General features: G+C 48.6%; 1 protein-coding gene across 1 annotated transcript in view; it reads left to right on the top strand.

The window, feature by feature from the left end:
• STIM2 (stromal interaction molecule 2) overlaps positions 1 to 12,748 on the top strand; it is a 512,550-nt gene that overhangs the window by 429,990 nt on the left and 69,812 nt on the right. Inside the window, exon 6 of the mRNA XM_078678367.1 lies at positions 7,041 to 7,218. Within this exon, the coding sequence (XP_078534493.1) occupies positions 7,041 to 7,218 (178 nt within the window). The remainder of the gene's footprint in view (positions 1 to 7,040; positions 7,219 to 12,748) is intronic.

The raw sequence follows: 12,748 nt of genomic DNA, 5'->3' as shown, positions 1-12,748 counted from the left end.
CGCACACCACTGCAAGAAGGTCTCCTCGACCCTGAGCACGACAGAAAACATCAGCACCCAAGAAGAACTGCTGAACAAAGACCGGCCATCATTGAACTGTTATCCTGACACCGAGGCACTCGAACTTGCAAAATTCTCTGATCCCACGGTGCCATCCAGGGAAGGGTATTTCCTGCGTCGAAAGGAGGGAGCTTCGGCTAAGTAGACCACAGACTAAGTTGAATCTCAGAACGGTAGCCTAAACACAACCAAGGGTTACCCGAAGAGAGGCTAAACGAAGTCAGCGGTTCTGCCCACTACCGAGCACCTTGAAGATGATGGAAGCGCCAGATAAGAAGATGATGGAAGCGCCAGATAAGAAGACGACGGAAGCAACATGAAATACCCGTTATCGAAACCCAAAGACTGACAGTATACACAAATCGAAGACAATTGTTCTTTTCATTGTCCTCCTCTTTTGCCTCCTCCTCATGACTTCCTTCTGGATCGTGGAAGAGAGCGCACCCGCTCATCAGATATTGCTGACCACTGCACAGCCAACCACTATGAAAGAGCATCACCTGATCTCCCTTTCGCCTCAGCTCCGAGAAAGGCGTAAGGAATTCTGGAACAATTCCTTCGTGCAACTGCTGCACCAACACAACCTTGCCGCCAACGCCACCAACTGCTGGATCTGCGGGTTGCTCCCGCATGCCACCGGACACTCCATCCCTTTCATCCCTTCCCCTTTCTCAGTTCACGGCTCCTGCCTTGCCTGGTTGATTCTCTTGCAAGAGAGCTACAAGGACAACGCCACTTCAGGTCAAACAGTGTCACACTTCTACCATGGGTTCTGGCTGAACAAAACCGGAAAAACATCTGCTCCCTTTTGTCCTTTGACCTCTGGTCCCTCCTTCCAGATGGACATCCCTGCCAAGGAACGAGTTGAAATGCAGGTGGTCCATAATCCAGTCAGACCCACCTTCTCCTACCTACGGAAAGGAACTGCTGCCACTCTGACTGTGGCTCTGTCTGTTATCAATGTCACGGGCCTCGTGTGCCTCGAAGGCCTGGGAACACAGCTGGTGGGCCACAGTTCCTGCCACATCACCAGAACATTGAACTCAATTGATCCCCCCTCCTTTGTTGCTTCTCCGAATATGTACTTTGTTTGTGGCACCAAAGCTTACACTTGGCTTCCAAAAAGTTGGGGGGGGTACTTGCTACATCGCCTTCGTTCTCCCTCCAACGTACGTGGCCCCAGCAAACCATCACCGGCAGAAACGCGCAAAAGACATTGAACAAGCCGACTCCACCGGAGCACAGTTCCTGGATGCAATAAAAGGACTTGTTCCTCTGTGGGGCCCAATGGCAAACAGCCGCGCCATCCGACACCTGACCCAGGCAGTAGAAACGACCATGAACATCACGGCTGGCATCCTCACTAACAATACGGCCGAGCTTCAGGCAGTCCGCCTGGTGGCTATTCAGAACCGCCTTGTTCTAGACGTGGTTCTAGCCGACCGTGGAGGAGCATGCCGCATCATCGGGTCTAGCTGTTGCACCTACGTGCCAGATAACTCGCCCTCAGTCTACAAAGCAATCGAACACCTCCACAGACTTTCCTCGGAGGTTCACCAGGAGCAGGAAGGATGGTCGCTTGGGAGCTGTTTCTGGGGTACTTTGAAGGACTGGGGATGGAGGTTGTTTACCTTTATATTGATACCGGTCGTGGTACTGTGTGGGTGTTGCCTAGGTATTCAATGCTTGCCCCCTTTGTGTTCACTCATTACTGACTGCATGTGCCCTAAGACTCCGAATTTCGAAGCTGAACGTATGAAAGCTTTGTATGATATCGAAATACGTAATATAATGGGGATTGACGTAAATTGACAAGCTGGCTAGATATGTTGAAAAGGGAGGACTGTTGAAATCTAGGCTGTGACATAAACATAATCGGCGACATCTTGTCCCTTTTCCAGACTCGTACGGGCACGTAAACAGCAGCCATTTTGAATGCCATGGCCTCTCTGCCCACTGCTGATAGCCAGCGCGTCTCTCTCCCCCTCACTCTCCGGCCTCGCAAGCATCCCCCGCGCTCTGACAGCCCCCGATCCCTCCTGCTTGAGCCCTAAACACACCTCCAGCGCAACCCTGCCTCCGAGCCGCATCCCGTGCTGAACCCCCACACCCTTTCATCTCATTCATAAAACAGGCCCTTTGATAACCTCTTCCTCCTTGCCCGATTGTTCGGCCCGATCCCAGGCCATCACTTCACCCGGCAGATGCAGTGTATTGCCCTACAGTAGGACCTCACCTCACATCAAAGGAGCGGGGATTAATCAATGCCCTCACACCCCTAGATCCGACCAATCGCCCGCATTTCTGTTCCCAGCGGAATGTCCAGCTGCGCGGTAGCTATCATGCCGAGATTAGGGGTAGGAACTCCTACTGTAGATGTGTGTGGGAACGGGCCTGAGCCGGGGATTCCGAGGATGTTTTCCTGTACTTCAAAGAAATGTTACGGATGTAATGTATGCAATAAAGCCATAAAACTGTGTATAAGAGGCCAGGCCTCAGAGATGTTGGGAGAGCACCTCGAGAAGATACCCTGTTGTCTGATTTGACGTGTTCTGTTCCGTCGGAAATAAACTCCTGTTTCCTGCCTTCCAGTCTCCAGCGCCTGCCTCTTTATTTGTTAATCGTGAGTTGGGTGAGAAGCGGCTAACGCCGGGCAAACCTAGAAAGGGGGTAAAACGACCTGATCTGCCTGAACCCTTTTTCATCAATAGCATACTGGTAATTAATGTGACGGCAGCTGTCGCCTTAGCAGGCACCGACGCGCGATACCACCAAACACTCCACCAGCTTAACCGGAGTATAGGCTCTTGCCCGACAAGGATTCTACCCAACCTTCTCCCGTTCAACCACCCCTCACCCGCTTCCTATCCTTTACTTCTAGCCCACCCCACCACCCGCCCATCCCCCTATCTTCTCCCCAAGTGATCTGGTGCTACTCAAGACATCATTGAATCATTGACTCCCCCTTACCTCTCCATGACCGCCTTTGACCTACCAGTTCCCCTAAAGATACCACATATCTGGTGGAACCATCCACGCAACCACTATCCTTTAGTCAACATTCAGACTTGGTTGCACGCCTTGAAGATACCTCTGTCCACCTGCGCTTACTCAAGAATGAATTTTTTGATCTGAAAGCCCTCTCTTTCGAACATCTACCTCTGCTCAGAAGGCTGTGCGCACTAGGGAACTCACACTTGAGCTGCACGTGCGCAGTCCCTGTCTCAAAAATGCGAAATATAACTGTTGCCTCATGTAAAGCGCTAAAAAAAAAAAGGGAAAATGTGGACTATCATTGGTGCTCACTTAAAGAGCTAAAAAATGAAGAATTGTGAATTCACGGAATGCAATTGCTACTCATTTAAAAAGCTAAAATAAAAAATATAAATAATGAGAAGTTGTAGAATATAGGAATGTAGCTGGTGCTCATGTAAAGCGCTGACACATTCGGGCCGCGTTCCCCCTATAAAAAATGCCAAAAAATAATACCCCAATCACAGCACGAGCAGTGGATGGACACTAAGTAGCATTAATGAACTTGTACTTGGTCAATGCACTTGCAAACAAAAGGAAGAGATGACTTGCATATTCTTCCGAATTAGAAAACGGCAAAGAAGAGTGATAAGCATGCCAATGAATGTTAAGTAATGAGTGGAATTAAATCCCCATTTTTCCCCCTTTTTTTTTTAGACATAAGAGATTGTCACCATCGCGACAGCCTGCAGGCTCGACCTCAAAATAGCCTATATCCAGTGTAGAAATATTTACACACCAACCATGCCAACAAGCTCCTCCTCCAACCCTAAGAGTTGTGTATAGTTCATTTCCATGGGCGAAACTGTGTCCTGTAGGGAATACAGTCCGTGTTAGTTGTTTCTAATGTCTATGTGAGGTTAGGGGTGGGCGGAGCTCACAGAGTTGCATAAAAACTCACTGGAATTCTGCGGAGTTCTGCAAGCGGTCGGAGTTGCTCCACCCGCCCACCCCTAGTTAATGAGCAGTGCACATGTCAAGCATGTAGAATACCTGCAGTCATTTATAGCTATTCAGAACTGACTGAATGTGGTAGCAAGCATAATATAAAATGTGTGTCATGTACCTGGCCTTGTGTTGCTTATGTACTGTGTGGCCATGTTCAATTTTGTGTATCCACCTGCTCCTTTATCCCAAGTTTTGCACTCTGTTTTCAGAATAGCACATTCCAGACGTAACTTTTGAACAGTAACATTCTAATCACCACCTTCATCTTTAGAGTTAGAGAAGTACTTCCCACAGTCACCTGTAAAATAAAGCAATATTCATTTGGTTAAATAGCTGCGAAATATACAGGACGATAAATGATTCCAGTCTACGTCTCTTCACATTTAGAAATCCATTCTTAAAGAAGAGATTTTTTGGAGCCTGATATTTTGGTACACCAACGAGAGACAAAGTAGAAATAGACCTGAACGGATAGCCTGATGCCAAGCACTACCCTTCGTGTATGGGAGCGCGGTTGTGGTAGCCCACAGTCACGCACAGTTCTGCATTAGAGAAACCCCGGGCCAGGTACTAGTGCAGCTAGAAGCAGCTGCTGCTTATGTGCCAGTAGTGTGCACCGCTCAGAACAAGTGCAAACCACTTCCCCCAACACCCTCGAGTTAACGCATTACATTCCCTCCCAATCCCAGCAGTTTGGTCACCTTACCTTCACGGGGGTTATCTACGGTGGTGCAGCCAGCTAGACTCTAGAGTCTTTTTCCATCCTGCTGCATGCCGCTGACGCTGAGAGGAAGCCTCTGCTGTCCGCTCACGCTCTGATTCACTCTGGAAGTCAGCGAACCAAAGGCAAGGGCTGAAAGACCAGTGAAGAGAGCAGCTAGTGGTCATGTCAAACTGCGCGCAGGAAGAGCCTGCCGGGAGGAGATCCCATAATAGAGTCAGGGAAAATGCATATTTTGTGGACGGGCTGGTAAACTCCACTCCACGGCGGGTGCCAGAGTTTTTTTGCAAAACTTCACGCTCCAAGCTGAGTGCTAAAAACTCTGCAAACTCTGCCGGCGAAGTGGAGTTACCCACCCACCATTAGTTCAGGACCCTTCTGGACAGGGAGCTGTAGTGTTTGTTGCGCGAGGACGACGCCAAGTATAAGGGGTTGGCCAGGAGAGGCCCTGCTGTGCGTGTTTGCTTAGCCGATACCACGGTGAGCCGTCAAATAAAAAGTGGCGGGCGGAGCTGTTCAGCAGTTACTGCTGACAGGCTAGCATCCAATACGTGTCTGCAATTATTTGGCGCACGCAGCGTGCATTGCCAGACCCGTCATCCGCATCCTGACCACCAGGGTTCCTGCTAAGTGGTCCCTCTAGAGAGGCTTGTTACCCTTGCATGGGCGGAACAACGTTAAACTTGTGGTTGGACCTGTTGTTAGATACTTTGCTTTATGACACCAGGGCCCTTACACTCTTACCGATCAGTTACTGAATGTCAAGCTCGGAAATAGATGTAGAAAATAAGATGATGTAACCAATGCTAAAAGCACTAAGCGTGTTTACCGTTTATCTTTAAGAATATGAATGCGTTTTGCACTATATTTGCTTTCTATTCAGTAGCATAATGAAATACATTATCCTGTTATTCTGGCTAGGTAGTATATCTAGTTAGTTCTGAGGTGGGACGGTAGAATTCAAAACGGTGTCACTGTCCACACTGGACTTTAATCAGTGTTCTACTGCGAATGCTACAGAAAGGAAAATAAGGCCTAAACGAGGCTGTTACATGTTTGCAAGAAAAATATTGAAACTTGTGTAACATTCAGGGCCGGACTGGGAACCAAAACCGGCCCTGGCAAAGTGCTCGGCCCCCCTTCCCCCTGTCGGGGGGGTTGGGGGTGCCGCCGAGCTCTTTGCCGGGGCCAGTTTTCTGCCGATTTTGTTACAGGGAAGATTTAGCAGCTATGCTGCAAAAACGGCCCAGTAACAAAAACGACCTTCAGGGGCCCAAAACTGGCCCCCACCCGCGCGGTGCACCGGGGGATTGCCCGGTGCCCGCTACGGTCAGTCTGGCCCTGGTAACATTTAGGTGCCCAGCTGTGCGGCAACCTCGGGCCCCTCCATGGCAACAAGGCGTGGACTCTTCCCAGGCACCTCTCACCCAGCTCCGGCAATTGTGGATTGGGATGGAGTTCCAAGTCTTGGCAGCCAGGTAAGAGAAGGATCCTTCTCCGGCGGTGGCTCTTCGGATGCGTGGTACGGCTGCGAGGGCGAGGCTGGTGGACCGTAGCTGGCGGGTGGGCGTGTAGAAGGTCAGGCGGTCGTTGAGGTACTTGGGGCCCAGGTCGTGGAGAGACTTGTGTGCGTGGGTGAGGATAGGTGTGATACATGCATATACTTGCTCTCCCCTCACCCCTTTCGTCTGCCTCATGCTATTGTAATCTTCACTCTACGAAATTGACACACATACTATTCTTCAATTCATTCACTTCCCACAACTGAAACACTGCTTTTTTTCTACTAACGCTATGCTTTAAACTACTACACAGCTAAGACAATTCTAACTACATACAACTACAACATATCACAAATATACACTAAATAATGCAAAGCTAAAATACAATACCATTAGCAAAGCAAATGGCTTTAATTTAATCAAAGGTGAGCCCTATTGCATTTTCAATGCTTGTTGTTAATGCTTGTACAGCAGTCCTGGATGTCACCAATTCGTGAACGAATTGAGGTAAAGTTGAGCAAAACTGAAAATCTGCGAAGATCGCTTTCAGTTGCCATGTCCTGTGGTGATCGTGGTGCATACAGCGTCATTGACCGTAGATAACCTTAACCTCAGCCTCGGGTACCCAAATAGTTGTGTGTGAACCTCCAAAAATGTACGCCGCCTAGGGATAAACTTCAGCCCTGTTATATTTTGGCTCACAGATTGATTTTAAACATGAACTTAACCGAGTGTATAATACTTGCTGCTTTCTCCTCATGTCATTATTACAACAGGTCCCCCTCACAACTGGGTCAAGGATTTTATCCTTACAATCTCCATAGTGATCGGCGTCGGAGGCTGCTGGTTCGCATACACCCAGGGCAAAACCTCAAAAGAACATATTTCTCAAATGATGAAAGATTTAGAAAGTCTCCAGAAATCCGAACAAAGCCTTCTTGAACTACAGGAAAGGTATGTGAGTAAAAATGCATCCGTGGATTTCCCACCATTTTGTTGGGTTTAAGTACGTTACATTACTGGTCCGTCCTAAAATCTAAAGCACCAGAGGAAAAATCAATATGGCTGTTTTTCAAGTTTAGCAAGATTAATATTTACTTCCCATTCAGGATCTGTGGATTGATATCTATAGATAAGACTTTTGTTTACTGTTTGTCATTCCGCTTCTTTTTTGCTTGTACTCTGTATCAGGAGCTTAAAGGAACTGGTGCGTACTTGGAACCCCAGACCCAGGTTATGCGTGTTTAGGTTCAGGCTCCAATTCAACTTTGGCACAATCCAGCCATTTCTGGGAGCAACCTATTGAATGAGATACTCTGTAAAATATTATACAATATTTCAATCTGGATACTGACTTTGACCCCCCCCCCCCCACACACACACAAAATGAATTTTTAAGATCACAAAGGAAGTTTCCCACTTAAAGTCTTGTTGTATATGACCGTATGATTGTTCTACAGTGCATAAGGATTTGTGAGCACAGGTACTTCAGCAAGCCACACTTGGTATAAGAAATATATCAATAAGTGGGTTGCAGTGAATTACAGAGATATTTTTCACCCATGGGATTATGTTTTCACAATGAGAAGAGCGAAGCTTGAGGTGCTCATAATGGCACTCAGAACCCAGAGGTGAAAACAAATCCATGTTATTCACTTGTTACCCACTGCTTATCATATTATTTATGGGCCCCAAAATATTCTGCCTGTACATTCAGCTGCTGCACAGCAGGAGGTGAGTAGAGGGGAAGCCATACATAACATGGCCTCATCATCTCCCTGTCCCAGTTGTATAAAAACAAATCCTGGCCTCCAGCCACTTGCCGCCAGCACCATATATATGGTGCTTCCTTCCTCCCCTCCTCCCTAATCTGTGTTGCTTGCTCTTCACCGGAGCAGAGTCAACACTGCATTGACATGGGCTGCCTGGAATTTCTTAAGGATGTACCCACTGTGGGAATGTTGAACAGTTCACAGCCCTTTCGTATTCTGAGGCACACCTTACATTCAGTACATGATTCACAATAGTTACTGGTTGTGAATAGTTGTATGATGCCTACAGGCGCATATTACTAGTCTGTGAATGTTTGAATGCTCATATTTTTCATATATTCATCCCTCTTGCTGAATGTTCAGAGGCCTGGCACCGGAATACGGGCCATTAAAGTTTTGCTTGAACTTTTTAGGTGCAAGTTGTTGTACTGAATGAAGAGTTCTAAAGTGAAAGCAAATATTTCATATATTAACACCTCAGATTTTGTAATGCTTTCTTATCAGGAACATATAGTTTTATAGATCCACTTATCTGAACTATTTTTTTTCGTTTCCCCAGTGCATTTCAAGAAAGTTATTCGTAAGGGAGTATGGCATGTATTTAGACACCAGTAGTGTATGGATCACTGGATACGTCTCACTGAAAACAGATCAACTTTTTGTGCCTATTTAATACGCATAACATCCATGACTTGAAACAGAATTCAAGCTATTATTGTCCTTTCGTATGGCGCTAGGCCTCATAACACCTTGCGCAGTGGAGGAGTATAAAAGGTAGCCATAGTGGGAAGAAACATTTTGCTTCTCACTGTGGCTCTGTCATGGCAGTGAGTAAACAGGTGAAGAATCTAGTATTCATGATAATGGCACTCGTTGAAAGTCATACATAACAATCGGACATGCTGTTGTACCCATACATATTTATTTTATCATTGCTTGCGCTTGACGGCTTCGCACTGCTCGCATTGCTCCTCATTTGCATATTAGTGCCGAGAAATATTCCGTAGCGCTTGTCTGCCAAGGTGCGCTTCTACTTTCACTTTTTCTCTGCTGCATGCAAATTTGTGCCTGACTGTGCCAGCGCCATTACCTTCAACGTAGCGCTATTCACGTGCATTGAGCCCCAACCCTGTGACCAGAACCCTTGCGGCCATTTTAATTGGATTTGTGTTGTTGTTTTGCCTTCCTGACCTGAGCCCCACCCCGCTCCCGCCTCCCAGCTGGCCCCCCCCTCGCCCCTCCCCCTCTGACTTTCCACATATGACTGACGCTTTTTCGCGCAGCGTTCACGCGCAGCGGTCGTGCCCCAGTTACGCCGAAGGTGCGCCAAAGGTAAGCCCGTCTACGCCCGTCCGCGCCTGGACCGCGCCCAGCGCCAGACCCCCTGCCCCCCGTACCACCCACCCCACCCGCATCACATACGACGCCTCCACCCTCCTAGCCCTAAACCCCGGCCGTCTCCCCAAGTGCGCCCAAGCCGCTCCTGGACACACCCATGGACCCTTCACATGCAACTCCTGCAAATTTGACGGCACCAAGACCAACTCCACATCCACTAACACCAAATACAGACCTGACACTAACCACCTAAAATGCATCCTGCTCAACACCCGCTCAATCCACAGACACGCCATCGACCTTTGGAATCTACTAGACACCATCTCTCCGGACGTCGCCTTCCTAACAGAAACCTGGATGAACGCCTCCTCAGCCCCAGACATCACCATTGCCATCCCGGAAGGCTACAAGATCATCCGTAAGGACCGCACCAAGCAAACAGGAGGAGGCATAGCCATCGTCCATAAGAATTCCATCCGCATCTCAACCAGCTCAGACGTCAACCTTGCTAGCGCCGAACACCTTCACTTCCAGATCCACACCGACCCCAAGACCACACTCAGAGGCACCCTCCTCTACCGACCTCCAGGACCCCGTGCACAATTCAGTGAAGACATCACTGACTTCATCACCCCACACGCCCTCCCCTCCGAGGACTACATCCTACTGGGAGACCTCAACTTCCACCTGGAAAATAGCAAAGACAGTAACGCCACCACCCTTCTGGACAATCTTGCCAACCTCGGACTCAAACAACTTGTTAATACCCCCACTCACTACGCAGGTCACACACTTGACCCCATATTCACCTCCAGCAAACATATCTCCTTCAGTCACACCACAGTTCTCCATTGGACGGACCACAGCTGCGTTCACTTCGTCTACAAAAAGACCACAACCCACAACCATCCTCAACCTACTCTGCGAAGAAACTGGAACAAAATCACCATCGACCAGATCTCCTCATCACTGCTTCAAAACCCCCCTACCCACTCTTCAAACCCCAACCAAGCAGCCATTAACCTCACTCAATGGTTAACCAACAGCGCTGACAACCTAGCACCTCTGAAAAAACGTCAAATTAAACTAGGCACCAAAAACGCACCCTGGTTCAACGATGATCTCAAGAAATCCAAGAAACTCTGTCGCTCCCTTGAGAAGGCCTGGAAAAAAGACCCAAACACCAACACCAGAGACGCCTTCAAAAACGCCACCCGCATACACCACCAACTAATCCGGACTGCCAAGAAAGCCGCATTCAAAGACCGACTAGACAAAAACGCCCACAACAGCAAGGAATTATTCAACATCGTCAAAGAGTTTACCAACCCTACTGCCAACTCCAACGACATCACTCCCTCCCAAACCCTTTGCGACTCCCTAGCTTCGTTCTTCCACGACAAAATCGCAGACATCCACAACAGCTTCGACAACCAACCCGGAGAACAACCCACCCAACCTTCTACCGTACCTTCATCCCCCTTGAACATCCTTAACGACTGGAACCCAATCTCCACCGAGGACACCATCCGCCTGATGAACTCCATCCACTCAGGGTCCCCAACAGACCCATGCCCTCACCACATCTTCAACAAAGCAGACTCCATCATAGCACCACACCTCCGAGACGTCATCAACTGCTCCCTCAACTCCGCACCTTCCCGGAAAGCTGGAAACACGCCGAACTCAGCGCCCTTCTAAAAAAAAACACAGCTGGCCCCGCCGAACTCAAAAATTACCGCCCCATCTCGCTCCTTCCATTCCCGGCCAAAGTCATCGAGAAAGCTGTTAACAACCAACTCGCTGCCTTCCTCGAAACCAACAAATCCCTCGACTCCTCACAGTCCGGCTTCCGAGCCAAACACAGCACTGAGACCGCCCTCATCGCAGCAACAGACGACATTCGAACTCTTCTGGACAATGGAGACACAGTCGCCCTCATCCTCCTCGACCTCTCCGCAGCCTTCGACACAGTCTGTCATAGCACCCTGTTACAACGTCTCAGAAACATCGGAATCCAAGGAAAAGCACTGGAATGGATCACTTCGTTCCTCACCGGAAGAACTCAGAGAGTCCGCCTTCAACCATTCAAGTCAGAGGCCACTGAAGTCATTTGCGGCGTGCCACAAGGATCTTCACTCAGCCCCACCCTTTTCAACGTATACATGAGCCCCCTCGCGACCATCGCACGACAACACAACCTCAACATCATTTCCTACGCTGATGACACTCAACTGATCCTCTCACTCACCAAAGACCCGAACACCGCCAAAACCAACCTACATGAAGGAATGAAAGAAGTAGCCGAGTGGATGAAGATCAGCCGTCTGAACTGAACCGAAGTCCTTATCTAAGGTACCTCCCCCTCCGCCTGGGATGACTCCTGGTGGCCAGAGGTCTTAGGAAAAGCTCCCATCCCGACGGACCACGCACGGAACCTGGGCGTCATCCTGGACTCCTCACTCTCGATGACCAGACAAGTTAACGCCGTTTCATCATCTTGCTTCAACATTCTTCGCATGCTCAAAAAAACATTTCGCTGGATCCCCACCGAAACTAGAAAAACGGTCACCCACGCACTGGTCACGAGCCGCCTGGACTACGGCAACACCCTATACGCCGGTACCACCGCAAAACTTCAGAAAAAACTACAACGCATCCAGAACGCATCAGCCAGACTCATACTAGACATCCCGCCTAAAGACCACATCTCTAGTCACCTGAAAAACCTCCATTGGCTTCCCGTCAATAAGAGAATAACATTCCGCCTCCTAACCCACGCACACAAAGCACTTTACGAACTTGGACCCGAATGCCTCAACACCCGACTTTCCTTCTACACCCCCTCCCGCCAGCTACGCTCCTCCAACCAAGCCCTGGCTGCGGTACCTCGCATCAACAAAACCACCATGGGAGGATGGTCCTTCTCCTACCTGGCAGCCAAAACCTGGAACTCACTTCCCACTCACCTTCGCCTCACTCAGAACCACCCAGCATTCAGAAAGCAACTTAAAACATGGATATTCGACAAGTAATTCCCCACCCTTCCTCAAGCGCCTTGGGACCCTCTGGGTATGTAGCGCGCTATATAAATTAATTTGACTTGACTTGACATACGCTTGAAGTTGAGCTACAGCCTTGGAAGCTGAAAGTCAGTCTAGGCCTTCTTCAAGCACTCTCTGGGACGCATTTGAAAATGTTCCTTTAAAAATATTTGTTTTTGTTCTCTATCCAAAAGAATGCGTATTTGCGGGCACCTAAGGCCCTGCAGTTTTTGAGATTGCATAGTTTGCTCACCTCTTTACATTAGAGCATAATAATGCACAAAATATTTAGTCTGTAAGCTAATTTTCAAATACTTATTTTATTCCCAT

The sequence above is a fragment of the Lissotriton helveticus genome, chromosome 2_2 (assembly GCF_964261635.1).
Source record: "Lissotriton helveticus chromosome 2_2, aLisHel1.1, whole genome shotgun sequence".
In the NCBI taxonomy this organism is placed as follows: domain Eukaryota; kingdom Metazoa; phylum Chordata; class Amphibia; order Caudata; family Salamandridae; genus Lissotriton; species Lissotriton helveticus.
Note: the sequence above shows the minus strand (reverse complement) of the source record. Positions and strands in the feature narration are given on the sequence as shown.